Source organism: Aplosporella prunicola (assembly GCF_010093885.1).
Source record: "Aplosporella prunicola CBS 121167 unplaced genomic scaffold K452scaffold_21, whole genome shotgun sequence".
In the NCBI taxonomy this organism is placed as follows: domain Eukaryota; kingdom Fungi; phylum Ascomycota; class Dothideomycetes; order Botryosphaeriales; family Aplosporellaceae; genus Aplosporella; species Aplosporella prunicola.
Window position 1 is genome coordinate 195095 of NW_022983549.1, and position 27946 is coordinate 223040.

Here is a 27946-nt window from a genome sequence, read left to right on the forward strand (position 1 = left end):
GACACTCTGGCCATGATCTTACGTGGCGGACATACCTTCCGTCAGGCACCTTCTCGTAGTAGTCATATTAGGTTTTGAAGTGACAGCCCTACGACTGCATTTGCCCGGGAGCGGACAGGTGCCAAGCTGTACACGTACGCGGCTCTTTGTTTTGTCCTGTTCAACCTTGGAGAAAGCGAAGGTTGAACTTGTTCAGATCCATTTGAGAGCGATATGCCGAAGGGCCGTCGGCATTCACATCCTCTCGACGTCATCCCGAAAGTCGCCGGCAAACCACCGGGAATGGCTTCGGGAATGTCATCGAGTGATTTATCTAGTTGTCGAGAGAATTCTTCTGCGTCCGTAGCATGCAAATTGCGCACGCTTTTTAACCATGAGTGGGCGCTCTGAGAAAAAGTCGAGACCGACAATGTCCGAGGCCAGGGGACCGTACTCCGTACCAGGAGATGGCGTGCGTGACCATGGAAATGAGGAAAAGTAACTTTGTCGTGCGTGACCAGAGACCTCCTGTGAACGGGTGTACTCGTATGCACTCTAGGCCTTCAACAAGATCTGAGGTCAGAGTTCAGTCGACGAGCTTGCGCAAATACCCGAGACAAAAAAGGACTCTCCGGGTTGGTCGTGTGCGGCACGCGGGGAGATGACTAAACGACCCCATCAACGCGTTGGTCTCCGCGACGCGTTCACCCATCTCTCACCGTCGCTCATTAGCCTCGCGACTCACTCCTACTCCGCGCGAAGGCGGCAATGAAAGCCTAGGCGAACCGCGCGCACACTCGACAACAGCGCCTTATTGCGACAACGCGTCTATTCTAGCGCATCGCGCACCACGCCTCAACCATGTATATCAAGCAGATCATCATCCAGGGCTTCAAGAGGTGAGCTTCACTGTCGCAACCCTCGGACTCGACTGACATGTGCTCGCAGCTACAAGGACCAGACGGTCATCGAGCCCTTCTCGCCCAAGCACAATGTCATCGTCGGTCGCAATGGTTCGGGCAAAAGTAACTTTTTCGCCGCAATTCGCTTCGTCCTCAGCGATGCCTACACCCAAATGGGCCGCGAAGAGAGACAGGCCTTGCTTCATGTATGCGCAATTGATGGATACGAATTGAGGTGGGGCTGATGTACACATAGGAAGGTTCAGGCTCGGCGGTCATGTCTGCCTATGTCGAGATCATCTTCGACAACAGCGACGACCGCTTCCCCACCGGCAAACCGGAGGCCATTTTACGCCGGACAATTGGTCTCAAGAAGGACGAATACTCGCTGGACCGGAAGAACACCACGAAGTCCGAAGTCATGAACTTCCTAGAGTCCGCGGGTTTTTCGCGCTCCAATCCTTACTATATCGTCCCGCAAGGCCGTGTCACTGCTTTGACGAACATGAAGGACGGTGAGCGATTGAACCTGTTGAAAGAAGTGGCGGGTACGCAAGTCTACGAGGCGAGGAGGACCGAGAGTTTAAAGATTATGCAGGAGACGGACAACAAGCGCTCTAAAATCGACGACCTGCTGGCATATATCCGTGAGCGTCTAGGCGAGCTCGAGGAAGAGAAGGAAGAACTCAGGGCGTATCAAGATAAAGACCGCGAACGGAAGTGCCTGGAGTATACCATCTACAACCGCGAGCAGCAAGAGATCAACAGGGTTTTAGAAAGCATTGATGAGATGCGGCAGACCGGAGTCGACGAAACTGACGAGAACCGAGAACAGTTTGTTCAAAATGAGCAAGCTATATCCCAAATCGACAGCGAAATTACCGAACTGAAGCAGCAAATAGAGTTTCTGAAGGTCGACAAGCGTCAACTTGAAGATGAGAGGCGGGAAGCTGCTCGCGACAAAGCCAAAGTTGAACTGGACGTCAATACTCTGACGGAGGGCCAATCTGCTGCTAAGCAATCCAAGATCCGCCATGATACCGAACTGCGGCAGGTCCAGGATCAAATTAGACAGCGCGAGGAGGAGCTCACTCAGCTCATGCCCGAGTACAACCGGATGAAAGAACAAGAGTCCACCATCCGTACGCAGCTCGCAGAAGCCGAAGGAACCAGGCAACGGCTCTATGCCAAACAAGGCAGACAAGCGCAGTTCAGGACCAAGCGCGAGAGAGACGACTGGCTCCGCAAAGAAATCGACGAAGTTAACGTTGCTCTCGCGACGCGCAAAGCTGTTGCAATGCAAACCATGGAAGACATATCCGAGCTTGAAACCGAGATCGGACGGCTGGAGACGGACATTGCAGAGCTCCGCACACGCATCGAGAACCGCGGAGACAGCATGCAAAGTATTTCAGAAGAAGTCCAAAAAGCAAAAGAGGACCGAGAACGTCTTATGGACCAGCGGAAGGAGCTATGGCGCGAGGAAGCCAAGCTCGATTCTGTCATCAGCAACGCCCAACAAGAGCTAAGCCGTGCAGAGAGATTTTTATCTCACATGATGGACCAAAACACCAGCCGTGGCATTGCTGCGGTCCGCCGTATCAAGCGCCAGCACAACCTTGAGGGCGTTTACGGTACGCTAGCGGAGCTCTTTGAAGTTAGCGACAGGTACAAAACAGCCGTTGAAGTGACTGCGGGAGCCAGTCTTTTCCATTATGTTGTCGACAATGAGGAAACCGCCACAAAAGTTCTCGAGATACTCCAAAGGGAAAAGGCGGGTCGTGTTACTTTTATGCCGCTCAACCGCCTCAGAGCCAAGCCAGTCAACATTCCCAAGGCCAGCGACGCTCTTCATATGATCACCAAGCTCCAGTACGACCCAGCGTATGAAAACGCCTTCCACCACGTCTTTGGTAAAACGATTATCTGCCCCAACCTGCAAGTTGCTGCACAATATGCTCGCAGCCATGCCGTTAGTGCCATTACGCCAGAAGGAGACCGTGCGGACAAGAAGGGTGCGTTGACAGGTGGTTTCCATGACCCCCGTCAGTCGCGCATTGATTCTGTGCGCAACGTCAGCAAATGGCGGGCAGAATTCGAAGCTCAAAGAGAACGCCAAAACGAAATAAAACGCTCTCTCGAAGACAAGGACCAAGAAATCACCAGGGCAGTTGGCGAGCTTCAGAAAACCGAGCAACGACGACAGCAGCTTGAGGGCAGCTACGGTCCGCTTCAACTAGAACTCCGCGGCAAGACCATTGATCTGCAGTCCAGGAGGGAGCGTTTGGATTCGAAGCAAGCATCGCGCGAAAATATCGAGCGAACGGTCCGTGAGCTCGGAGAGCAACAAGAAGCTTATGAGGCCGAGCTTGCCTCCGACTTCAAGAAGGCATTGTCGCGCGAGGAAGAGCAGCAGCTTGAATCCTTGACCGGTCCTATTCAGGATCTTCGTAAGCAGCTTTCAGAGCTCAGCACGGAGCGGTCGGAGCTCGAAGCGCGTAAAACCACGCTGGAGTCTGAGTTGCGTGATAATCTGCGCCTCCGACTGGATCAACTCAATGCGCAAGATGCGGAGAATGGCGGTGTAGCAGGTGGAAGCAGTTCCTCTAGACTCAAAGATCGCCAACAGGAGCTTAAGCGCATCAACAAGGCTCTTGATGTCGTTGAAAAGAAGCTACGGGAGACTGACCAGAGTATCGAGCAGGCTAATGTTCAGCTGGCTGAGATAGAACAGAACAAGGCCGAGAAGCAACAACAGCAAGAGGAGGTGGCGCGCGCAATCGAGCGCCATCAGAAGCGGATGGAAAAGAGCATGGCAAAGAAAGCTTTGTTGATCAGCAAAGCACAAGAATGCCAGAGGAACATCCGCGATCTCGGTGTGCTGCCCGAAGAAGCGTTTGAAAAGTATCAGAACATGGAGTCGAACAAGGCCCTCAAGCGTCTCCATAAAATCAACGATGCTCTCAAGAAATACTCACACGTCAACAAAAAGGCGTTCGAGCAATACGCCAACTTCACAAAGCAGCGCGACACGCTCACGAAGCGCCGCTCCGAACTCAATTCCAGCCAAAGGTCGATCGAAGAGCTCATCGAAGTGCTTGATCAGCGCAAAGACGAAGCCATCGAGCGGACGTTCAAGCAGGCCAGTCGCGAGTTCTCCAACATCTTTGGAAAACTGGTACCGGCGGGCAAGGGTGTCTTGGTCATCCAGCGTAAGAGCGACAGCCAAGCCAGGGCCGAGCAAGAGGAGGACAGTGACGAGGAACGGAGGCAGAGCATTGAGAACTACACGGGCGTGGGTATTAGCGTTAGCTTCAACTCGAAGCACGACGATCAACAGAGGATTCAGCAACTCAGTGGTGGACAGAAGAGTAAGCCGCAAGCCTGGGTCACGTCTTCGACGATGGTAATACTAACAGAAATTAGGTTTGTGCGCGCTTGCCCTGGTGTTTGCGATCCAGCGGTGCGACCCGGCACCCTTCTACCTGTTCGACGAGATCGATGCCAACCTCGACGCGCAGTACCGCACCGCCGTCGCCAACATGATTCAGACGCTTTGCGAGAATACCGAGGGCGGTGCGCAATTCATCTGCACGACGTTCCGGCCGGAAATGCTGCTCGTGGCCGAGAAGTGCTACGGTGTCAGCTACTCGAACAAGACCAGCAGCATCGACGTTGTCAGCCGAGACGATGCACTGGACTTTATCGAGGGGCAGCAGAAGCACTAGGTCTGTGCGTGGTTGTGGGTAAGTGTGTGGTCGTCAGTGGGTGGGAGGTATTGTGGGCAGGAAGAGGGAGGCACAGTCTGTTTCACTGTGGCTATCTTTTGGCATTTACGTGGCGTTTGATGCGTGTGGGGCAGTTGCTCGGTGCGGACACGTCGGGAGATACAGCTGGGATGTACCGTACAGGGTTTCGACCAGGCAGGTACATAGCAGGATGTTGCGTATGGTAATGTACGACATGCTCGGGGCTGTGATGGTTGGGACGTGAATCTGGTTGTCGTTCCGCCTGCGCGGTACCGTGATTGGAGCCATGATCAACATTGCTTGCCGGAGTCTTGGGACCGGCTGTGGGGTGTCCGAAGTGGGCCGTGGGGGTGGTTGGTTGCCTTGTGCTCAAAAGTGCAGATGTTGGGTGCCAGAAGCAATATTATGGGTTACAAGAGATACCGAGCTCTACAGTTGGAATCATTAGTTTCTCGCGCGGATTAAGAGAAAGAATCACAGGAGAGGAGTGGACGGTGCAAACACTGAATGATTACTAGAGAATCATGAGAGCTTTCGCAAAGATAGCTAGATATTGCGGTGAAACAGGCATGCGCGCGTCGTACTTGAGGGGAACTGTCTCAAAATAGTGCCTTGCATGGGTGTGTCGTACATGGTTGACGTGCTTGCCCGGTTAGTCGTGTCCGCACGGGAGGTTGTTGCGTTAGTGTGGATAGGCCACGACTAGTTTGGCACAATGACCGGGGTTTCAAGTAAACTGATTTAATGCAGATCCATACAGCTTTCTCGGCAGAATAGTAAAATAAGCAATGAGTCACAGAGGTAACAGGCAGCAGTCGCTTTCAGGTGTGAGTGTCTCTAGGTTTTGGCGGTTTTGGCGTTCCTAGGTCGGAACAAGGTTCAGCCGGGGCCGACAGGGCCGAGCGGAAGCGCGGGCGGCAGCAGGCGCAGGGCGGGAGGTAAATCTGAGTTATCAACGCTCGCTTTCCGAACAGTCTTTTGGGCGCGTGAAAGAGGGCCAGCTCGCAGGTTGATGTTCCTGCCGTCCGCTTGGCCACCCCCCGCCCAATCCAGTTTAGCTTGACTCACAACGAAAGAAGGCCGCAACCTAATCACTCGCCCCTCCTATTTAAAGCCTATCGTCCGGCCCTTCCACTCCGCTCCCTTTCCTTTCCTTTCCCACCCGCGACAACACCACCCCGTGACGCCATCAACTCCACGCGCGTCTATCATCAACACACTTTCAACCAAACCACTAGTCAACTAACTCACAATGACTGGACGTAAGTGCATACCCTTTCTGTCGCGTTTGCAGCCCTCGCCGCCCGTGTTGTCGCGTTGCATCGCCTTCGCGACTCGGCTCACGATACGCGTCGCGATGCCGCCGCCGCCGTCCTTGGCGCTGCACGTGGACCCTTCAACACCACGACACCTCGCCTCGCACTCCATGATCACGTCGCTAACTGTGCTCCTCTAGGCGGCAAGGGCGGCAAGGGTCTCGGCAAGGGTGGCGCCAAGCGTCACCGCAAGATCTTGCGCGACAACATCCAGGGTATCACCAAGCCCGCCATCCGTCGTCTGGCCCGTCGTGGCGGTGTCAAGCGTATCTCTGCCAGTAAGTAGTGTCCTTTTGGACGCGTCGCGTCGCGTTGTTCGCCTGTAGGCGTCGCGCTAACCCTTCGCCCAGTGATCTACGAGGAGACCCGTGGTGTCCTTAAGACCTTCCTTGAGGGTGTCATCCGTGACGCTGTCACCTACACCGAGCACGCCAAGCGCAAGACCGTCACTTCGCTCGACGTCGTCTACGCCCTCAAGCGCCAGGGCCGTACCCTGTACGGTTTCGGCGGTTAAGCGCGTCCAGCGTCGGTTCTGTCGTCAAGGTCCTTTTTCCACCGGCTTTTCGCCTGGCACGTCATCGGCTCATCTGGTTTCGGCGCACATCACTGCACGGGTCGGCGGACTGGGTTGAAGGCGCGATGCGACTGCTGCGACTCATCATCTCTGGGGAAAGGTCTGTTTTGCGTGCTTCTGGGAACAACGGGTGGAGTTTGGGTTTCTGTTCTGCTTGCTTCATGGATATGGTCTCATGATGAACAGATGGCGCGTCTGCCATAGGACTATGCTCAATTGAACGGTGGCTTCTGCCTCTACAATGCTCTTTCGAAAAATATCTGCCCAGTGACGTGTTGTGTACGCGCATCTCGCCCGCGTGGTGGTGCGGGGCTTACATGCATGTGGATGGATGCGCGCTCATCCACCGCGAATCGGGCCTGGGGCGCTTCGATGCACCCACCCCCACTCCAGGAACAGGGCCGCGACCGCACCGGAGCTTCAAGCGGCAAGCCGTGCGAAGGCCATACATACATGGCAAGGGCGTATCTCAAAGCAGCAGCAGCAACAGCACATGCGCGATGGCGCAATCCGTCTCCAAAACGACAGCATAAAAAAGCGGCCCTGCCTGCAAGCAAGCACCCCGCCATCCAACTCAAACACCAAACAAACCCTCCACCTACCTACCACCACCACCAACAACAGCAGACACGACAAAAACAATGACGACCCCCCAAGCCGACCGCATCCTGCTCTTCGGCGCGACCGGCCTCATCGGGAAATACATCACCGCGGCGATCGTGGGCGCGCAGCCGCCGTTCCCTCGCGTCGGGATCTTCACGTCTAAGCACACGGTTGAGGCTAAGAAGGACGAGATTGCCGAGTTGAAGGCGAAGGGGGTTGAGGTTTTCGTAGGCGATGTGGGTGATGTGGGGGTCGTGAAGGGCGCCTTGGAGGGTGAGTAACCTTACTTGAGGTGTTTCTGTTTGGGTGCTGGGGCGGGACCCGGAAAGCCACTTCACGTTGCTATAGGTATCAAACATACATGCGGGCTGACTCCATCTAGGCTTCACGACGGTAATCAGCGCGCTCGGCCGCAACGCGCTAACACAGCAGTCCACGCTCCTACGCGCCGCGGCCGACTCGCCCAATATCACGCGCTTTTTCCCCAGCGAGTACGGCACCGACGTCGCCTATGATGCGAGCTCTGCGGGCGAAAAGACGCATCAGGCGAAGCTGGCGGTGAGGAGGGCGATTGAAGATGAGGGGGCTGTGAGGGAGGGCAGGTTGCAATACACGTATTTGGTCACGGGGCCGTATCCGGAGCTCTTTTTTGCGGCGCCCGCTGGTGGGGAGGGACGGGTGGGCGGGTTTGATAGGGTGGGGAGGAGGGCGTGGGTCGTGGGTGATGGGGCGGGAGGGGTAGCATTTACGACAATGCCGGAGTAAGTGGCCTCGCCCGCTTAACACACTGACGAACAACAGCTGACTGACTGGTGGCTGCGATACAGCGTGGGCAAGTTCCTCGTCGCGGCTCTCCGCAACCCTGACGCCGCGCGCAACCGCGCGCTCAGAGTGCACTCCTTCACGAGCACGCCCAACGACGTCGTGAAGGAGTTTGAGCGCCAGACCGGCGAGAAATGGGAGGTGGAGTTCGTGCCGCTGGCGGAGCTGGAAAGGTTTGAGCAAGAGGCGTGGGAGAAGGGGGATCCGCTTGCGGCATTGGCGACTTTGAGGCGTATTTGGGCGAGCGGGAAGACGCTGTATGAAGGGGGTTGGGATGACGGGGCTTTGGGGGTGGAGGTGGAGGGGTTGGAGGGGACTGTGAGGAGGGTGCTTAGGGGGGAGTGAGGGGGTTAGGCATTGAGATGTGAGAATTATACGGTAACTTAGGTAGGTAGATAGAGAGGGCGAGAAGTTATACGAAGCTTGAAAACACACGAGGGTGCGAAGTGCTTCTAAAAGGTATGTGAAAAATGTAAGTACAAGGGTGCAAGAGCATCCCGAGAGGGTTCGAGGGTACGAAGATGAAAAGGTAAAGAGTAAGTCATATGCCTTTGCAGATGTTGTAGCACGTGGGGCCTGAAAGTTATGTGGAGCCTTTGGAGACGATTCTAATGCAATCTACCATAACTTTGAATGAGAAAACAATATCAGATGCCAAAAACGCCTACTATTTCCCTAACACCCCCTTGGTTCCGCGACATCTACTGAACGCTAACAACGACAAACGAATTCAATTCCAAATACAACTTTTACGGAAAAAGTACAACGGAAATCCAAAAGAAGGCAGTCAATCCTATGGCCATAATTGCAAAAAGTTCGTGCAAATGAAGGAGATGGTGATGTCCCGGTTCTATGATGCTAGCCCTGGTCGGAGCCTTCAGGGCTCAAAGAAAAGGTGTCCAGTCCGGCTTCCACCTCCGCCATGCTGCTTGTTGTGCTGGCTGCTTGACGCTGCTCTACTTTTTCCATCGCTTTTCGATATTTGATCAATTCTTCTTTTTTCCAATCTTCCCAGTTTTGTTCAGTCTGCAATGGATAGGGCCATTCCTTCGCTGGTACCAGAACTCTACCATCCCACTCATCTAAATCTGTAATTGCAGGATTCAACCGGATGCCCAACGTTTTGAAATTCGAAGATGGGTTTTACCACACAAAACTGTTTTTGTCTCCTTTTAAAAAACCTTTGAGTAGAGTTTTCAGTATGCTTTCCGTTTGCTCTATAACCAAATCTCGCAGGCTCGTTAGATGTTGTCGAATTCCTCCAAGCTCAACACAAGATATCTTTTCCAAGGCACTGTGCGTCATCCGTAGAAATGAGTAATCCTCCCACGTATCATCCTCTTGGTAAATCGCCCAATGATATGCTAGACATAGCGGAATGTCTAGAATGGAGTTTGTGTAGAAACTTTTGACCAGCAAAGGAAAATCACTAAACCATGATGTGCCCATGAGCAACAGGAGAAAAGTAGTGCTAGACACATGCTTTTGACCTTGGATTTGTTGTTTTTGTGTATATTCTGGGTCGTACTTCAACTCTAAGGCACTCAGAAGGAGCTGCACCTTATTAGTCGTTGGTATATCTTCTGAAGACAGAAGTATCGTCGAGATGTACAGTTCCAACTCTTTTAGGTCCATTCGCTTTCTTACTTCATCCAAGATGATGCGAACGGCGCCTGTATCACAATGGCTGATGCTATTCAACGCGACTTCAGGTGAGATCAAGTTGTTCAAAAGTAGGTGTGCCAAGTATGATCTCAGAAAGCCATAATGGGCCACCCTGCCAGTGAATTGGAGAAGCAATCCCGCTACTGTCGTTGGTATCCAGGAATATCTGTATCGATTGGTGAAGAGTTCGTCGCGATAGAATTGGGTGGGTATACACTCCATAACCACTCCCAACATAGCTTTGTTTCCAGAGTCGATAAATGTTGACTTGAAGCTATAATCCAGCATTTTGAGCCGGTCTTCTAGATTCCGGCGCTTGAAAAGTATCCTCAGGGTATCTGCGTCACTTTGCCGGATGACAGCTTCCAGAAATTCCGAGTCATGCGGGTTGAAACCTAGATTATTATCCATGAAATCCATAAGCGCCAAACGGCTTTCCGATGACGGTGATAGCCAGAAAAGCAAAGCCTGTACGGAAGGTTTTCTCTTGAATTTCCGTCGATCGGGTGCTGTAAGAGCTAAGCGCTCATACTCCTGGACAGCGGACAGACCGAATTGCCACCAGTCTATCAGGTGACTTTGTTCATCGTTTGCTACGGCACCTCCTCGACGAGCCTTGTAGATAATGGTCTCGATGTCGGCTCGAAACATCTGGGTGGAGTCCTTCCAGTTGTATCTGAAAGACTGATGTGATGCAACACCCAATCTTTGCAATAAAGCGAGTCCATAGAGAGATCTTGAAGTAAACGTGCCGCACGGAGAATAGAAAGGAAGCCCGCGTGCTGCCTCACAAATGATGGCGAAGAATCGAGCATCTTGAAATACTTAGTGACAGTAGCTTTAAGGAGCGGCAAAACCTTACCTATAAGATCGACGAACGTGAAACTCTCTCCGTTCACTCTCACAGTTCCTTCTGACTTTAATTTCCTCACGTCCGAAGGGCCCACACCGCGCACCTTAGACACTAGTGATTGTGTTAGATGGACAAGCTTTTCGGCGCTGTATCGAACATGAAATCGAGAGCAACAAGTCCATTCACTGTCTATTCGGAGGATATCTTGGCCATCAGAAGTTTGAACAAGGAGGTCCAGTTCTCGACTCTGTGCCTTCAGTTCCAAGAGTATGAGTGATTCTACTTTTTGGTCTAGGTTCTTCAATGTGTAGAATGCAAATCTGCACTATCTTAGAGCTGAAAATTTTATGTGTGTAGTTGAAAACGTACTCTTGGTATACAATCTCTCCCGCTCCAGTTCTCCAACGATATACGGGGCCGTCTGCTGCCGAGAAAGCGCTTGACACCAGTAGAGTTTTCGAAGCTGACGTCCATATGTTCAAACTGCAGTTGCGTAATCGGTCGACACCAGGCCCCAATAGTGCAAGGTTTTCAATTCGTTGATGCTCGGCTTTGACAATCTAAAGTGAACTTGTTAAAAATTTTCAAATTGACACATTGATAACCATCACCTACATCCGCGAGATCAAGGATAGACCAGTTCTGGGATCCAGTCGAGAAGAAGGTTCTTTGTGGATGCTGCGGGATTCTATCTGTGAGTATCCAAGAGGCCTTGAAGAGATCTGCATGAGCTTGATAATAGTTTTGTGTGTTGGTTGGTGTAGTGTAAAGGTAAGCTTGAGCCTACATTAAAGAATGTGTTAGTGCCAAAAACTGAAAATATATACGATGGACTTGGAACATGGAACAGCCTACTTTCATTAGCCACCATTTCCCTGCTTGAATCCAGTTGTCAATGCCAATTGATGTCCATAGTTGGCCAGCCATCTCGGATTTCTCTTCAATGATACGTGCCAGCTCACGATAGGAAGCATTTCCATACCACTTTGTGGCCGCTTGGTAGGAATCTCCTAGGTTTTTTCCTTGAGATTGAAGAGAGAAGGGTCCCGGTATGTTCATGGACCGCTTTATTTCTTCGATCGAGTCTATGACCTTTTGGTTCTGGGCCTGTATCCGCTCTAAAGATGAGCTATAGATCGTCAGCATCCTGTAAGATAAATGGAAGAGATCTTAGCGGTAAACTTACTTGTTGATAGAAAGTAGGAGCAAATTCATCTGAGAGTTTTGATAGTTGAGCTGATAAATGTCAGAGCTGGGCATAGATGATAACTTGAAAATATAACTACCTTTGCCCGCAAATCATTGAGCTTTGGTAATTCTTTCGCATATTTTATTTTATCCCAAGCCACTTTCGGAAATCTCTTCCGCGTATTTCCATCGGTAGGAGGCCGCAGAATACTATGTTTTTCCGAGAACTCTTGTAGCTGACCCAGAACTTCACCAGTCCTTTTCAGTATATTGTTTGCAGTGTTGACACAGTCGGGTCCAGATTGGACAAGCGGCGAATTTGGGTTTTTAGCATCTTCGACTAGAACTTGGACGGTGTTGGCCATATCGCCGAGCTCTTCCTTAATCGATCGGAGTTCATCTGGCGCATCGCGCGACACTTCGTATACTTGTCGATAAAGCTTCCAACAGAGTTCTCCCACTGCGATCGCGTCGCCGATACCAATGCCAAACGACATGATGTGAGATTTTTGGTGAGTAAGGCTGGCGGCGATAGAGAGAGGGGAAGTCGGCTTATGAGCAAGCTCGCAGGGGGCTGTGCAGCTGCATGGTTGGCGCCTATGGGCTTCTCATTCCTGCATTGCTGCCTTTGGGTCAGCATGGGAGATCTTCTTTAATTGGCGAACATCAGCATTTTACATGCATATGCAATCCAGTCAAAACGATCAGGCTGGATTTTCAGTGTATTGCAGGGATGAAAGCCCAAAAGCAAAAAAAGTCAGAGAAGGTCGGCTGACGCCCTTGACTGAACGATTAATGTTCCTCGCGCCTTATGTGTAACCGTACAACAGACAGGTTTGTTAATATCCTTTTGTTTATTAGTGGTAGTCCTTTCACGCTCTAATACTTAGAAGCGTCTCGAAGAAAGGATTAGATCTACCTATCAGACGTTACCTCCCACTGGAGAAAAGTAGGATAGGGCATCAACCGACTAAAGATAAACTGTAATCATTAAGAACTCTGCAGCTTTGAAGAGCATGTGGGTTGAGGTATAAAATTACGGAAGAATATTGGAGAGCGAAGAAGTGAGTACGTAGAAAGTAATAGGGGGTGAAGTGTAATAATGAGGGTTTAGTGAAGGTGGAGGGATGAAGTGTTAGAAATTTTAAGAAATGAGATAGATGGTTTAACGTCGTTCACCTACGAACGAGTTTCACCGTTCCGCGAGCGTACCAGTCAAAGCGCGTCCTTGTTTAGTGGGTTACCCCCCTCGGTGACATCAAAACACGTAAATCACCGCCAAATCACTGCCTTTCAGGAGCCCATCTGGTTGGTGCGCTCGCTGAACGGTGAAACTCGTTCGTAGTTGAACGACGGTAAAGACTATGCGGACGCTAGGATACGGAGTAAGTTATTGAAATTAGCGGCCTCCATGTGTACCTTGCCCAGTTAGCAATGTCTCAAGAACCAAAACAAGCCGCACTTACCAATCTCTCTGCTCCCTTCCACTTGATCCCAAGCTCAGCCACCTTGATCACACCTCTTCTTCTTTCTCTACTCTCATACACTGCCATCCACCACACCACTCCAAAAGCACAATAATCACCAACAACCATACAACAGAAGACGACAATGATGTATTGCGAATAAATCAATCAATCCGAGATAAAAGAGACCAACATAACCATGACAACATAACCTTTAAAAAAGAAAGAAATTCATGACCATTTTGTGTTTCCCTACCGAAAAAAAAGAAAAAGAAAGCCCATCCGTCCGCCTACCCACCTACCAGCCGACCAACCAACCCACCTACATATGCCCCCACCCTATCCATTCACCCATTTACCTTGCTACCTCCCCTCAATCCACCCCCTTCTCCACCCCTCATCCTCATTGCGCTCTATATGCTTGTATAAGGGGTATGGTGATTTTCTAGACAGACAGCTTCAATGGACCAGACGTGCGCGCGTGTCCCAAATCATCGCAATCATGCCTTTTCTGCAGAGAAAGAAGAAGTCGAAGAAGTCGAAGAAAAAAAAGAAAACGGCGACAACGACAGCGACGTGGAAGATGACAGGTAAAGATGGTGATGGGGGGAAGAGATAGCATGATAAAGAAAAATTGAAAGAGAACATCCTTATATACGCCCCATCAAAAGCAAAAAACGAAATCCCGCAACGGACTGTCCGCAGCGAGGAAAGGGCGCGTGATGGATGCCGCCTTTGACGGATAACAGCAGCGTCCAGCCCTCCGTCGTGCTCGTCCTGGTATTGCCTTGTAGCTGTGCAGCTGGGTGCCCGTCCGCATACACCAGCCGACTTTGCTCCCAATCCGTTCGTGTCTATCTCTACGATGCGTAATTGCGTCACTGCGCCCTTCTCCTCTACGACGGCTTGTCGCAGCCGATCCGGCCCAGAAGCTCCTTCCGGTCTCCGTGACCCGGGATCGAGATGCCGCTCGCGATGCCCGAGCCCCGCTTGGAGCTCAGGCGCTCGCTCCTCCGCTTTGACGTCGGAGTCGCAGTGCCCTTGACAAAGTGCAGGCCCTCAACGCCGACTTCCTCTTCCAGCGGCCGCGGCTCTTGACCTAGCGCCATCGGGCTCTTGCTCTCGCCCTTCTCGTTCTGCGGGTTTTGGCGCTCGTAGTCATCGTCGAGGTCCTCATCTTCTTCCTCGTCCTCGCCTTCGTCATCGGACCGTGTGTCGTCGGCGCCTTGGCCCGAGAGCACCTTCCACGCGACCTTCACGATCATCCAGAACCACACAAGCGTAATTACCTGCAGCCCTCCGAGGAGTCCCAAGAATGACCAGCGGATGTTCTCGTTGAAGCAGACGACACCGCCCGGCTCACGGAAAGCTTCAAGGACATGGCGCATGATATCGTTCCCTCCATCAGCAGGCGTCGAAGGGGAGTCAGGCAGCAGCTCGCCATTGGCAGAGTTGTAGCATCCATAGGGCATGACGATTGGAACAGTGTAATAGATGGAGTAGCAGACGGCGATGTAGAAGACGTGGCGGCAAACAGTCCAGGTAAGGATAAAGATACCGAAGGCGAAGTCGCAGGCGGTCTGGTAACCAAGGTACTTGAGGATCTTGGCGGTCTAAATTCGCGGCCGATTAGCTCTGACAAGTTCATTCTGTGGTCGCAGAAAACAATCCAGAGTATACTCACGGAAAGGAAGATATCCACAGCATCCATGATGCACAAGATCACGTTCCCAACCTTCGTCTGATAATATCCGTAGCTCATGAAAATCAGAGCGCTCGTGACAATATGATGCGAGAACATTTGCCAGTGATCTTTGCGCCTTTCCTCCATGTTGATGACGAAGATCTGCTGCAGCCAGAAAGCGAACTGCGCGAGATAGTACCACTTCATCGTGCCACTCATTCCGCGCGTCGGGAAATTGGTCCACATCTCGGAGAGGTTGAACCAGTAGGAAGAGTTGTAATAAATGTACTGAATTGACGTTAGCTGATCGCTCGAAATGGTATGTCGCCAGATCGCAGAACAATTGCGCGAAATCGGATTCAACAAAACACAATTGCCTTACCATTCCAAGTGGCCAGAATACAAGATAGTACACCAGAAGCCAACCTTGCTCGGCGAACCGAACAGTTGCCTTCTTCTGCTGGATGCCACCTCTGCGCGCCAGCGGCTTGAGCACATAATCCATGGTAGCGGCCCGCAGCGCCGTGAAAGCGACAATCCAAAACGCGACAAGCGGAAGGTCGTCCCAGCCCTGGGTGTAGGTACCACTGGAAGCATCGTAGTAGGAAAGTTCAAAGAACTTGCGTGTGAGGGTGCGAAGAGGTGGGAAGCAGACGTGGGTAAGAGAGAGGAGGAGCATCAGGTTTATCGAGAGGCCTGAATACGACTATAGTTAGCTTGTGGCATTTTCAAATGAGACGCCAATGAATAGGCAATGGTGTTGACTTACCGATCTGGTGGGCCTCAACCCAGGCGCAGAAGGTGCCCAGCAAGCTGTCGTCAACATTCTTCCTGCGCGCCTTCTGTGCGGTGAGGTAACGGTCATTGCCCGCACGACTGACGAGCAAAGGCGTCTTCTCGTCAACGGGAGAGGGAGTATAGGGGTCTGCGGCACCTATGGCGGCGGCGTTGAGGTCCTTGTCCAGCAGGACGCGGGCCTCGGTTGCCGGGGATACAGGCTGGTGCTCCATTGCTCGACTCGGCAAGTCAACGTGATTGAATCGTTTTTGGTGTGCTTAAACGGGCATCGAGGACTGGCAGAGGGGTTGGCAATGAGGTGGCATGCGTGGAGCAGCACGCTTGGTAGTTTTGTGTGGGGAGCTGGTTGTTTCAGTGTTGAGGCGGTGTACGTGCGAGCTTGCGCAGCTGTGACGAGCGAAGAGGGGCCCGAAAAGAGGGTCAATGGCACAGCAAAGCGAATGACGAGCACCGAAATGACCGGCGCGCGCTGGGGGAAATTTTTCTGATCCCAGGTGCGAGCGTTGCGGGGAAGCTAGTGAGGGTGTCTTTGCGCGCGGTGGACTGAGACTTTGTTGCTGTCCGTGTGCAATCGCCAACCAAGGGTCTGCCGCCCGGCAGCAAATCAGCGCCGCCGCATCACCACCGTGCTGCTCGTTTCGAATAGGGGGTCTTCGCATGGATCTTTGCGTGCCATCGACCACGCGGGAGCTACACCAACGGTGGCAGATCATTCACTAGCGAAAAAGAATGTCTTTGCTCGCTTGCTACCTACCCTCCAAAAGCCCAATGCCTCCAAAGAAAGAGGGTATCAAATAACAATGGTCAAGAAAAAAAAAGCCCCGCCCAAGGGAATCGCTCCCCAAACTTTTGTAGGTAGAAAGAAAAGAAAGGAAATGCAAAACAAGCCGCCCGCTACACGCTTAGTGCACACTAGAAATACAAACGAAAGACTACAGTAAAGCAATCGTAACCTCGTGAAAATGGACAATTTTGATCCAACTGGGGTTTGCTTACGCAGCGTAGGCCGGAGGCGCGTCCATATCCTCCTCCTGCCTGTCCCAGAAACTAGCCGCCGAAGCGCCTGCCACGCCGCTGTTGCGCCGGCTCTCACGCTCCTTCTCGTCTTGGACCTTCCTGGCAATCTCCGTCGCCATCTTCCTCATCCACGCCTTCTCGAGTATGCCACCGGACGACGCCGCCTCATTGTACGGAAGCGGCGAGCCCGCCAGGCGGTGGCCCGAGGGGGATGCGGTTTGATGAGCAAAGGACATCTTGTCCATGGAATAGGTGCGGAAAGGCGGGGCGGAACTTGTGGCGGCGTGGTTGAAATATGAATTATCACCAAAAGATGTTTTTGTAGGAGAGCGGGAAGATTCCTTAGAATCACGGAGTTGATGGATGGCCGCCGAAGGTGACATTGCTGATTTCCTCGACACCTCGATAGGTGTAACTGCCGGACGTTCGTCAACGCTGCTGCGGCGTCCACGCATCTCAATTTTCACGCCACGAGGAGACATCGGCGGTGTCGCGAGCTCCTCTTCCTTCGCCTCGTGAAGGATGGATGAAGTCTCCGAGGGCTGAACACTCGGTTCAGGCGTCGTAGTGTCCGTAGTGACACTCGCCGCATCAGATTCAGTCTTGTCCTTGCGCAGGTTGACTACTCTTCGCTTGGGTCTCCGCTGAGCGCCTGTGCGAGACCTGCCAGCTCCCAAGTTCATTCCATATGTGGAGCTGGAACTAGCGAAAGTGGGTCTCGACAAAGTGCTGCCATTGTCCGTGCCATCTGAAACGCTGTATGTCGCTGGCGTTGCAAGACCCGAGGATGAATGAATGCGAGAAAGAGTCGACAGGGTAAGCGGAGAGGTGTGTGTACCGGTAGTTTCAACACGGTCGGCAGCCCCAGCCCAGGCACGGAATACCGCATCGCGAATCGACGGAGTGAAGAGGGAAAGGGTGCGGTGCGAGTCTGTCAATGCAGCAAGACGCAATAGGTTCTTCTGCGAGAACGATGCGTGGTTTTCGGAAGGGGGGTCCAAGGAGAAGGAGGAGATCTGATTATCGTCAAGAAGGTTGCCGAACGCATCGACCGGATCCTGCGGTGGACTTGCGAATGGGTCCACCGGCGCAGGGGAATCTGTTCCACTCCTTGTCGCGTTTGCGACAACCTTTTCGTCCATCTCCTGGTATTCTGGTGACCAAAGTCGAAGTGAGAGGCGATGAAGGATCGCCGGAAGATCCTCCATGAATAACACTCGCAATTGCTTCTCGATTTCCTTTTGCAGATAGTCCCGAACGAACGGTATCGAATCAAATGTAGATGAAACCTTCAACGACTCCAGCGGATCGTTCCGGAAGACCAGGGTAAGACCCTTGTTCTTCGAGAAAACCAGTATGACGAAACCGGACAAACGAATATCGGAAAGTGTTATTTGTAACGGAATCGTCAGGCCGGCGGAGGCAGCGAGAGGTTGCGGTGATGCGAAGGAAGGTTTGGTGGAAAGAAGGGTGTTTAGAGGATTTGCTTGCACGCGGGTTTTCAGCGTTAGGAAGGCGTCTCCGGAGTATTGCATCTTGAAGATGCCACGGAATCGGTCCTCGGCGAGGTCTCCAATCTCCAGTATCTCGAGCTCCGGGGGCACGGCGCCCAGGTTCAGTTCGGTGACGATGATGTCGTCAACAATGATCGGAGGTTTCGGCGATTTGTTCAGCGCCGCCGTCAGCATCTCGCGGGCACGCGAGGTGTCTGCTATCAACGGCGACCAGTTGAAGTTGAAAGCCATGGCTGGTATGACGATTGGGGATGCGAGGTTGAAGAATCCTTGTCGGCAGATGCGCCGGCTGGCGTGCGTGTTATCTGGAGAAGGTCGCGTGCCGCGGCGGCAACGAGCATGCCATCAGCCGGACAGGGAACGGTGCGCGCGCGCAGGATGGGGTCGTGTGGAGTGAAAAGCCGGAGTGTAGCTAGGGCTGAAGGAATCTATAAAGCGCGGCTCGGTCTGCAGATGAACCGTGACGGAGGGATACGGCTGGGGGAACGGTGTTGTGGTGTGACGAAAGACTGTAATTAGGACGGGAAGGGACTTTTCTTGGTCAAGAAGCCTTTCGCACCGACCTGGTCCGAGCTGCCGAGCCTCCGCTCGTCCAATGCGCCCGCCGCTAGCTACAACAACATCACCCCACGAAATTACAGGTCCCGGGACCGCGCCTGACCAATTAAATGGGCAGATCAAACTGCTCTGCATTACTGCTTCGGTCTTGGTGAGTCACGGGCTACGTGTCCGTGGGCCCGCCCCGAATCCTGGGGTTACAGGGAAGAGGGAGAGGGTGTTCACGGGATGGAGGCCTTCCATCAAACCCGGTCCTTCCGGTCATCCTCGTGTGCACTGTGTGGCGTCCATTCAGATCTCAGTGCAAACCTCCCTCCCTCAAGCGAGACATGCCCAGCTCAACCCCTCCTCCCTCAAGCTCCCGACATTGCACTCACAGAGTCACCGAGTCCCGTAAGAACGCTACTCCTACTGTTATCACGCTAAATGGGGCTGTCGTTTTGGCTAGGACAACCAAAGCAATAACGACCCCCAAATAAGCATGCTATCAGGCAATGACTGATCCACATTGGTGGTCGGTGCGGGTTCCGTGAGCCTGCCCTGACCAGTCATATGCCGGTTTGGGTGTTCGACAGGGCTAATCTGATGGTAGATCGCCAACTTGAGTCCTGGCAGTTCCAAGAAATGACCGTTATGACGTGTCTTTCATGAGGCGGGAAAAATCCCTCTGAGATTATTACAGCATTTAGCCTGTTGAAGGCGTCAAACGTGCGCTCGGTTTCAGGCGGACTCCGGGGATTGTATGCTGGCTGGCCCGTAAGTGTTCTTATAACTTCTCGATTCTGCTGTGGAGCGGTTTCATGGAACGGTTTCACTTGGCTGTTCTGCGAGTATGTACACTCGCCTTACTTCAGCTTGAGACAGGGGACTCATGGGCCGTCGGCACTAATCATTTGAGAGATGTCATTGAATTAGTCAATTTTGTTCCTGTAGTGGAAACCCGTTAACGCCTTATGCGAGGTCACAGAAGATGAATTCCTCAGGCACGCTGGTACAACAAGAGTACAAACAGGACCACCATACAAAATTGGGAAAGAGGACTAGCTAATGTTCTCTTCTCACTTTTCTCAAGAAAACCCACAAGAAAACCGAGACAACTAAACCAAGATAACTCCTGGTTCCGATCAGTGCAATTATAACGGCAAATACGATTTCCCTATTCTCAGCCGTGGACATGGTGATCAGGCCCTCTTTGTCAAGATTGGATCTTCCTGGAAGGTTGTGCCGGGCGTCCTCGGAGGAAGAAAATAAACTTCGGGGCAGCTCAATGGCTTCGGCTATATCATCGCCATTCGCGATGGTGATGTGAACGTCGTCTACCTTCTCGATATTGATACTCTCCAGGTTATTGACAACCGCCGTAGGGAGATGTTGAGAAGGCGATGTATGAACGTGGTTCCGTTCGTCTGGCTTGGAGTGGATCAAACTCTTCCAATGCGGTAATGCACGGTGCATCCATCTGCTCGCATAGTTGATGGCTACCACAGTCCTTTCTGTGCTCCCATGTTCGGCTCAGTCGACTCTTCCCAATTTTGGATGGTATTAGCAGGATGAGGGCCTACCACCAAGCCCGGTCCGTCCGGTCCATCCATTTAGATCAACGAGAAACTCCATTTCTCAAGCGAGACATCACTACGAAAAACCATGAGAACCCCGACCAAACCCAGAATACAACCTTCCCAGCAACGTATTCACAGTTTGCCATAAGAATGCCGCTGCCACAAAACCAACAGGGTCTCCTTTTATAACTAGGACGGTCAAGGCTATAACAACACCGAAATATACCATTTTATCAGACAGTGGCCGATTCACGTCAGTAGGCGGTATGGCTTTCATGAGCCCGTCCGGGCCAGTCACGTGCTGGCTTTCTGGTTCCGCCAGACTATTCTGACGTGTTGACCGTTGACTGGAGGAGTTTGCGGCACTGTTTCGACGAGCTGACTGCTTGTTGAAAGGGTCCGCCGTGTGGTTGATGATCTTGTCGCAGGGTCCCTCAAGACTGATTTCCGCGTGAAATAAATGGCGATCATGGTCGTGGAGTCCGGTTCCATCATTCTCCTTCTCTTTGAGTAAATCTTGCGCTGCCTCTTCCATTATTACAGTCCTCTCATCGGCCTGGTTGACAGGGCTTCCAAATGTCAATGGCTTTTGGCTGGCGCGTGACAAGGTCTGTCGGCGCCATTTTCCCAATAGCATGGCAGGTCCTACTGTCTGACTCAACGTCCTCCGGGGCCTGTAGCCCAACCAGCGAATATTCTGAGTTCCTAGCTTAGATGTCTTGTATGCGTCTGTAAGGTGTTTAACCGTGGCCTCGATCTCTTTTCCATCTAAATACTTCTTTTCGAGACCAAACTCCAACACTAGGAATGCGGCACTGGGGCGCTGATTGATCCTTTTCTTTTCTTCTTCCCGTTTCGTCTTGTCTTTTGCGAGTGGAGTCAGAAATATTTGTCGATCATAGTGTTTCATACGGTCGTAGAAGTGTGACGGCTCATTCCGCCTTTCGGGTCTCCGGTTGATACGGTTACAAATTCCCCATAAGCTGAAGGTACCTTTTTCTTCCAGGCATTCTTTGGCTGACTGGATGAATGCTGTGGTGAATGACTTCGGCCCTGGAGCATTTGTCTGCTTGTCCAAACCAGTTGCGGCAAGTAGCTGATATGCTCTGCCGCCTAAATTATCACCTTTACTGTCGGCATTACTTGCATAACAAGTATCCAGAATAGCCAATGCGTCAGCTTCCAAAGGTCCGTCCAGAATACCCTTTTCCGCGCTTGTCCATTTGGCTCGGGCTTTGATTTCTGCTGCATCTTCGATAAAATCTTTCTCTGAGTCCGAGCTAAAGCCTAACGTCAACTCTCGTGCACCTGCGGAGTAGTAAATGCTTTTTTGACTTACGCAAAAAACTCGAGTTCGCGTGAGTCTTCATTGTAAGCAGCATGTCCGGTGTAGTAAATGATCAAAAGATTATTTGCGCCGTCGAACTCTTCAATGAACAGACTCATTGCACTGTGAAGCTGATGGTCGGGTTTTCTTTTGATATCCAATTCGACGATTTTGGTTTCGAAATTAAAGCTGTCGCGAAAGAGCCCGTTGATTCTCACAACCTGCGGAGTCGTCAGTAACTTACGATATCAAGATACAGCACAAATCCAACATACCTCATCTTTGCAATTCAGGTTATCCAGATGGTCGGCCCACTTGACAATCAAAACAGCAACCTGCGCGTAACCGCTCGAAGCGTCTTGATATTTGCGCGTGGATTTCTCCCATTGCTCTCGCATTTGAACAACTCGCTCATCAACTTTCTCGGTAAGTGTAGTCTGCTGTCGGTTGTTTTCGAGCGTGCCATTGAAGTATTTGTCATAGGATATAGGGGAAGTTGCCACCAAATGTGGCCCTTGGTGGTCGTTCGTCATGTCTTTGGTTTTCGAAGCGAGTCAATCAGTCCGCGAAACAGTGAACGAACTATAGTTCGCAGAATCACTATGCCAGTAATCTTAATTCTTATTCGACATCTCTGAAGAAATGCCAATGGTTGCTTATGGTGACAGCCTTGTCTAAGAAAAGAACATAAGCAAGTGAATTTCAGCTTTGTTGCCTTGTTGCCTTGTTGCTACCTCCGTCCAACTTGCGAATCAGCCATATTCACAGCCCTCGAAGCCACCGGAAGTGGGCGTTATTCGCTTAGAGGGCTGTGGTGTGTACGTGAAAGGCAGTAGGCACACAATATGTGTTGGCGCAGTTTTTATTTCGGTCAGCGCTCACGTGAAGCGAGAACGGGTGGTGCGGAGATAGATATTGCTTTTTCTACCCCGCTATCATCGGGTCACAATGATCACGCGGGCTTTCAGCTCTGCGAGGCAGTGCAAGCCTTGTTTGCCTTCTTTTTTCCAGCCTTGACGCGAAGTGGGGATCCGCCAATTGAAACCATAGCACTATCATCGCGTGGCAACCATTCGCTATTTCGGGGCTCCGCTGTGTATCCATAATGCGGGAATTAGCCCAAGGCAACAATGGCTGCTTAGTCTCTCCGTGCTCTGCTTATGTCTCACTCTGACGAATTAGGGTGGTCTTCTTAAGCCGCAGAGCATATCTTCATATGATAAAACAGTGGGAAGGCTATCCAATCTGAACGCAGACGAACAAATTCCTACTAAAGTTTAGCAAGCCTGTCTAGAGGTTGTTCGAAATCCGCCTTGTATTCATACTCACAAGGCTCACTCAATTAAGAGCCATCATGTCGGGACCCGTAGGCCCCCGGTCCCGTTCATGTACCCAGTCTCGTTAACTGATCGTGGCAAAGGTCGATCAACCATTCGCTAGTAGCCCAGAGGAACGCAAGAAGTCTGGCGTTAAGTTATCCACTAATCCCAATGCTGTAAGTGCTCAAAAATCAACCAATAAGCGTGCGCTTACAAGAGTGCTTGGTAGCTCCCGTCAGAATTCAAAGAAGGCACCCGTGTCAGAATGTCAGTAGTCATTGGCGGGACCATGGCTCCAAGGATATTTAAAATCCTGAAGATATCTTACAACGAACAGAGAAAGGTTTGGCAGTACCAATTAGAGTTTAGGGAGGCCATCTATTCTGAGGAGGGGAAGGAGTGGTTCGATGAATCTGATTTGAAGAGGGTTAAGAACCGCTAGCTTCGGAATACACTGCAGTCACATTCATGCACGTTTTGCCGAGTGGGTATAACGTGGCTGACTTGAGGGGAGCCGGTGAGCCTGCGCAGACCAGTTATAAGCTCAAGGAATCACCATCAGTGCTCTTATGGCGAGCCAGAAGTCCAACCTAGTTCTGTTCAAAATTACTTGCCAAGCTATGTCCAACCAACTATTGTCTGCAGATGAGAAAGTCAGCTGCGGGCCTTCTGCATACCCCTCAACCAATCCAGGTCGTCCTCGAGATTGCGTCATCCATATCGACAGTGGAACGGCGACGGCGGTTGGATCACCTACTAGAAGCAGTATGTTGCCATTGATTTTTGCGATTTCTCTAACCAAAATAGAGTCATGGTCGTCTTCTATGCGGACTTATTCCCAATTACACATCTCAAAAATAAAAGCAAAACGATGGAAGTTGCCTTCATTCAAGCGGAAATCGAAGGATGCGTCACTGTGTTTGAGACCCCAAACTAAGAAAGGTGAGACGAGGTGAAGTTATGTCGTAGAAAGTCCATTCTTATACTTTTTTGTTAGTGGAGGACTACCCTTTGGGCTATCCACGACTCGCAGCATTCCAAACCAGCGATCCTTCTTTCAGCATATATCGCGGATTTGGTTACCTACACTCAAGAGTCCTCCTGGACTTACAGTATGAGTTGTCAGAATTAGAAGAAGAACTTGAGGAGAGGGATTCATATGACGGCCAAATCGAAGACACAGCACGTCGACTTCGATCACGGAAGACAGACGATCTTGAATCAGAAAACTCCGAACCAAGGGAAGACATTGACGAAGATGAATATGAACTCAGACCTCGCAGAGTTATATTGAAAGACATTCGAGAGACGCTTGTGCAATACGGTTAGTCCGTGCAGCAAACCCCCAATAAGTCACAATTTTCTAACATTTCTTAAAGATGAGGTGCTTAACAAAGCACGAAGAATAGGCACTCTCCAAAAGCCTAATAAACGCGACTTCAACAGTGTCGCAAACTGGTTCCATAACCAGAAACCTCTAGTGCAAAGAGAATGGTACACCATCAAGAGACAAGAGGACATGCTCACTCTCCGACAAGGGCGCGAATGGGCAGGTTTCGACGGTATAGTCGAAGCCGCTCTTAGGAAGTGCGATTGTCGCCTTCTACAGGTATGTATAAATTAGCATGATAGGGTTGTCTCGATCTACGACTGTGACTGATAGCTAGTGACAGATGATATTCCGACCACGTGCTCTTACTGAGAAAACAGAAGACAAGTGCGTCTTCTATTACGCTTCTAACCGCGTTGAAACCCTCTGCGCGGTGATCATCACATCCGTAATTTTCGTGTTGCTTGTTTTACCAGTGTTCGCTATGTATAAGCTCACCAGCTTCGGAGACCGATCATCCACCTTCGACGCAATCGGAGTGCTCGTCGTCTTCACACTCCTTTTCTCAGCCGCTATGTCGCTACTTACGAAGGCTAAGCGCCATGAACTCTTCGCAGCTTCCGCCGCGTACTGCGCAGTACTGGTTGTGTTCATCTCAAACTTCGGAAGCAACGATCAAAACCAATTCCAGACTCAAAACTAGCAGCTATAAAACAGACCAAGCTGTATCGGGAGCAATGAACACAGTCGAACATCTCCATTGGTACAATACGTAACACTCGAGGCCGTTCATCAATCATCAAAAATAGTACAACATTGGTCGCAATACCAAATGAGAAACGATGTACCAAGGGAATAGCCTTTCCGCGGAGGAAGCATGTTTAGCACCGTCCAATTCCTTGTTGTAAAAAGTCTCAAAGCTTAGAAAGGAAACCAAATGGCTATATCGTGAACTTTTTAAGAATTTGAAGGGCACCAAATCAATTGAAAATTTTGGTATAGTCAAAGAAACCGAGAATTTGTGGAGTGCTGTTTTGGAGGCCAATCGCATAAACGCTGACCATCAGTTCACGCTTGCCGTGACCTGTGTTAAATGAGCTGTCGGATAATGTAAACTATTACGAAGAAAGTGGGGGCTTACGGCCATGCTTATACTGATGAGCCCGCCAAGAGCCAGCCGATAAAGAGTGTTGGAATGTATTGTGAATGTATTGTGGCTCTATAGTAAAGGCGATAAATTCAAGAATTAAAGGTAAGTCACCGGAAATGTTACTGTAGACTTATAGAAAGGTTCAATAGCGATTCTCTGGGAGAATCATATGGATCCGCAGCTGGTGCTGATGGTGTTGCGGTACTATCTGTCAGTGTTCTCTGTCGAGTTTTAGTCGTAAGGCAGTAAACATAACCGGGTTATAGTCGCATCTCTCGCCGGTAGTAACAGGTATTGTAGAAGACTTTGCGGAATATCATAGAACTTACCATTAACATAGTAAACAGAATAGATGCTGGATTCTAGAAAAGATGTAGCATACAGCCCAAATATAGCCGGGATTACCACGACGTACCAGAGCTAAGACAGTTTTTATAGTCACTGGTTATGTTAAGTCGTTACTTAGTCTAGACAGTATTCGGTTTACTTTGAGAATCCTAACGTAGTTTTTGAGTATGTTGATTAGCCAACAGTAATCTCAAATAAGTTGAACAAACATGTCTTTATGTTCTGGAGCTATACATGTTCTACCGAGAATATTGGGAACGTCACTTAGAGCCTTCCATAGCATACTGTTTTGTTTAGGTACTACTTCGCCAATGCTTCAACTCTGCCAGGAGTGGTATGACAATTTTGTCTATCACTCCTTGCCGAACTGAAGGATTACCCAAGTCCGTACAAGGATCTGCAGGGCAAAAAAGGCAATGCGAGATGGCACCCTTCGAGGCTAATGAGAGGTTTCCCTCTCGCTCAAGGTCATTGACCCATCGACGAAGTACTCTACGATGAGAGATTTTTTTTTTTTTTTTTTTTTTTTTTTTTTTTTTTTTTTTTTTTTTTTTTTTTTTTATAATTTTTGACGAGGAAAATTCTTCTTGAATCCGTTCTTCAAAGGTTTGGCCGCAGAAAATTTCAGCAAGCATCGTTCCAAGTTCGAGGAATATGTCTCCATCATCCTTAGGAATGCAGGTAACTATCACCAGCTTTAGCGTCCAACACTATAGTGTGATAGATCCTTAGTACTTACCGGATGATCCTTGAGAGAATTGGCGGTTTGATAAAAATGGTTGTTGAAAATCAACATTGCAATCGCGAAACCGATCCTTCATGGGGAACATAATGTCCTGTCTTCTCCATCCGTACTTCATCCAGGGTGTGGCATGAAGTTGAATTAAAGAAGAAGCTATTGTAGCAGCTAATGTATATCTGTCGGCTATAGATATCCTGACAGGTTTTCCGTTCCTCGTAGGCGGCTGTGTCAATATCTCCTCAAGAGATGCAACATCGTCAAGGACAAACGGATGCTTGTCCACTGGGAAGATACCTCGAAGCTTCCTTTCAGAGTCTAAAGAAAGTCCCAGGCGCCCTGTTTTCGGTTGGTTTGCTTGCAATATTCTGCAGATGTCTGTGATTTCGCTGAGTGTTGAAGTCTTCCTGCCTGGTACGGAAACTGGAGAATTATCCGACGGAGTAAACAAAAACTGCACCTTTCCTGTAGGCCTGCAGAGTGTATTAGCTTGTAATTCGGTCTTTCCTCCTTAGTGTTACTCACTTTGAAGGCTGCCTCGCCTGTGCTACACTCACGTCAGCATACTGCCACCCCGCAGCAGAAGAACAATTCGGGAAACAGATAGTGAAGTGAGTCGCATTGTCATCATCCAATTCCTTATTCGGCTTTTGTATGCGCTGTTCCAATAGCAGATTTGCGTGGTGGGTTGTGTGTGCAATGCGGCACCAGGACCGTGTAAGCACATCGTGAAGTTCTTTCGCATTTGTTTGAACCTGCCTCACGGTTAAAGACAGGTTTGATCTTGATTTTGTTCCAGTGGTAGTCCCCTCTCCAAGTTTTTCTGCTCTTTGAAGGTATTCATATAGCTGATCATTGCAGTATTTTAAACGTTCCAGCGTCCGGGCTAGTTCTCGCCGCTTCATGGTGAAGTCCACCCTTCTCCTGAACTGAAATTTTTGTTGTTTTCCGGGTAGGCCAGAATTGGGTGGGTTTGCAATAACAAATGCTTCGAGTTCGTTTCTAGTTGCCTACACCACCAGTTTGAAACTCGTCAGCAACTGTTGAAAATCAAATGTTTCGAGAACCACGAACCTTGCTTGATTTGTTGAGATTTAAGTGCTTACAGAGGTCTTTCATAATATCTTCAATTTCCTTGACGGTATCAAAATACCCCATATACGCTACACCCAATTTTTCTCTAATCTTCTCCTTTATATCACCATCTTTCCACAGATCAGCCCCAATATTGTTTATCATTTCATCCAACTGTTTATTATCCGCTATGCCCTGCAAAAGATGCCTCAACGCCATCTCATAGAAGTTATGTTGATGCCAAAGTTTGCGCAGCATATCAGAGAGCTTCCCTTTCCACAATATGAAGCATTTGAGAGGTTCAAGTCCATCGTTATAGTGTTCGATTGCTGAGATGAGAAGCGGAATGCCTCCGAGCACGAGGCCTGCAATTTCGATTCCGGACATGTTGTCTCGATGTTTGGGACTTGGG

General features: G+C 50.5%; 10 protein-coding genes across 10 annotated transcripts; 5 read left to right on the forward strand and 5 right to left on the reverse strand.

The window, feature by feature from the left end:
* Positions 1-840: 840 nt before the first annotated feature.
* On the forward strand, positions 841-4609 carry K452DRAFT_310950 (uncharacterized protein; the record flags this gene model as incomplete). The annotated part of the gene is made up of 4 exons (XM_033543374.1): positions 841-878; positions 928-1087; positions 1138-4252; positions 4308-4609. The coding sequence occupies 4 exons, from the start codon at positions 841-843 to the stop codon at positions 4607-4609; spliced, it is 3615 nt and encodes a 1204-aa protein (XP_033394701.1).
* A 1181-nt stretch (positions 4610-5790) lies between these two features.
* K452DRAFT_290085 (uncharacterized protein) lies at positions 5791-6755 on the forward strand. Its single transcript, XM_033540939.1, has 3 exons — positions 5791-5892; positions 6087-6224; positions 6297-6755. Exons 1-3 carry the CDS (start codon positions 5883-5885, stop codon positions 6458-6460), a joined length of 312 nt encoding a protein of 103 aa, XP_033394702.1. The 5' UTR covers positions 5791-5882; the 3' UTR covers positions 6461-6755.
* Positions 6756-6890: 135 nt separating this feature from the next.
* K452DRAFT_275921 (uncharacterized protein) lies at positions 6891-8368 on the forward strand. Its single transcript, XM_033539258.1, has 3 exons — positions 6891-7396; positions 7506-7884; positions 7951-8368. The coding sequence occupies exons 1-3, from the start codon at positions 7162-7164 to the stop codon at positions 8288-8290; spliced, it is 954 nt and encodes a 317-aa protein (XP_033394703.1). The 5' UTR covers positions 6891-7161; the 3' UTR covers positions 8291-8368.
* Positions 8369-10652: 2284 nt separating this feature from the next.
* On the reverse strand, positions 10653-12148 carry K452DRAFT_300575 (uncharacterized protein; the record flags this gene model as incomplete). Its single annotated transcript, XM_033542345.1, has 6 exons — positions 10653-10716; positions 10833-11023; positions 11079-11246; positions 11319-11592; positions 11650-11699; positions 11750-12148. 6 exons carry the CDS (start codon positions 12146-12148, stop codon positions 10653-10655), a joined length of 1146 nt encoding a protein of 381 aa, XP_033394704.1.
* A 1865-nt stretch (positions 12149-14013) lies between these two features.
* K452DRAFT_328356 (uncharacterized protein) lies at positions 14014-15811 on the reverse strand (the record flags this gene model as incomplete). The annotated part of the gene is made up of 4 exons (XM_033544976.1): positions 14014-14730; positions 14802-15089; positions 15184-15497; positions 15571-15811. The coding sequence occupies 4 exons, from the start codon at positions 15809-15811 to the stop codon at positions 14014-14016; spliced, it is 1560 nt and encodes a 519-aa protein (XP_033394705.1).
* A 505-nt stretch (positions 15812-16316) lies between these two features.
* K452DRAFT_290090 (uncharacterized protein) lies at positions 16317-18631 on the reverse strand. The gene has a single exon (XM_033540940.1). It carries the CDS (start codon positions 18359-18361, stop codon positions 16592-16594), a length of 1770 nt encoding a protein of 589 aa, XP_033394706.1. The 5' UTR covers positions 18362-18631; the 3' UTR covers positions 16317-16591.
* A 1689-nt stretch (positions 18632-20320) lies between these two features.
* Positions 20321-22107, reverse strand: K452DRAFT_310956 (uncharacterized protein; the record flags this gene model as incomplete). The annotated part of the gene is made up of 3 exons (XM_033543375.1): positions 20321-21527; positions 21587-21795; positions 21850-22107. The coding sequence occupies 3 exons, from the start codon at positions 22105-22107 to the stop codon at positions 20321-20323; spliced, it is 1674 nt and encodes a 557-aa protein (XP_033394707.1).
* Positions 22108-22814: 707 nt separating this feature from the next.
* On the forward strand, positions 22815-23488 carry K452DRAFT_320640 (uncharacterized protein). Its single transcript, XM_033544340.1, has 3 exons — positions 22815-22940; positions 22995-23069; positions 23123-23488. The coding sequence occupies exons 1-3, from the start codon at positions 22929-22931 to the stop codon at positions 23333-23335; spliced, it is 300 nt and encodes a 99-aa protein (XP_033394708.1). The 5' UTR covers positions 22815-22928; the 3' UTR covers positions 23336-23488.
* K452DRAFT_79309 (uncharacterized protein) lies at positions 23103-25196 on the forward strand. Its single transcript, XM_033547151.1, has 5 exons — positions 23103-23658; positions 23701-23835; positions 23891-24217; positions 24273-24502; positions 24567-25196. The coding sequence occupies exons 1-5, from the start codon at positions 23463-23465 to the stop codon at positions 24924-24926; spliced, it is 1248 nt and encodes a 415-aa protein (XP_033394709.1). The 5' UTR covers positions 23103-23462; the 3' UTR covers positions 24927-25196.
* A 764-nt stretch (positions 25197-25960) lies between these two features.
* K452DRAFT_275933 (uncharacterized protein) lies at positions 25961-27921 on the reverse strand (the record flags this gene model as incomplete). Its single annotated transcript, XM_033539259.1, has 4 exons — positions 25961-26406; positions 26461-26933; positions 26986-27470; positions 27535-27921. The coding sequence occupies 4 exons, from the start codon at positions 27919-27921 to the stop codon at positions 26015-26017; spliced, it is 1737 nt and encodes a 578-aa protein (XP_033394710.1). The 3' UTR covers positions 25961-26014.
* Between the last annotated feature and the right edge of the window lie 25 nt (positions 27922-27946).

What these genes read in the sequence shown, in the direction of transcription:
- K452DRAFT_290085 (XM_033540939.1), top strand. An exon ending in TGTCAAGCGTATCTCTGCCA is followed by an intron (nt 6,225 to 6,296) that starts GTAAGTAGTGTC and finishes CCCTTCGCCCAG; the next exon opens with TGATCTACGAGGAGACCCGT.
- K452DRAFT_275921 (XM_033539258.1), top strand. Translation starts at nt 7,162, where the DNA reads ATGACGACCCCCCAAGCCGACCGCATCCTGCTCTTCGGCGCGACCGGC. An exon ending in CGTGAAGGGCGCCTTGGAGG is followed by an intron (nt 7,397 to 7,505) that starts GTGAGTAACCTT and finishes GACTCCATCTAG; the next exon opens with GCTTCACGACGGTAATCAGC. An exon ending in GCATTTACGACAATGCCGGA is followed by an intron (nt 7,885 to 7,950) that starts GTAAGTGGCCTC and finishes GCTGCGATACAG; the next exon opens with CGTGGGCAAGTTCCTCGTCG.
- K452DRAFT_290090 (XM_033540940.1), bottom strand. Translation starts at nt 18,361, where the DNA reads ATGGCTTTCAACTTCAACTGGTCGCCGTTGATAGCAGACACCTCGCGT.
- K452DRAFT_320640 (XM_033544340.1), top strand. An exon ending in TATCCACTAATCCCAATGCT is followed by an intron (nt 23,070 to 23,122) that starts GTAAGTGCTCAA and finishes AGTGCTTGGTAG; the next exon opens with CTCCCGTCAGAATTCAAAGA.
- K452DRAFT_79309 (XM_033547151.1), top strand. Translation starts at nt 23,463, where the DNA reads ATGGCGAGCCAGAAGTCCAACCTAGTTCTGTTCAAAATTACTTGCCAA. An exon ending in TGGATCACCTACTAGAAGCA is followed by an intron (nt 23,659 to 23,700) that starts GTATGTTGCCAT and finishes TAACCAAAATAG; the next exon opens with AGTCATGGTCGTCTTCTATG. An exon ending in GCGATTGTCGCCTTCTACAG is followed by an intron (nt 24,503 to 24,566) that starts GTATGTATAAAT and finishes AGCTAGTGACAG; the next exon opens with ATGATATTCCGACCACGTGC.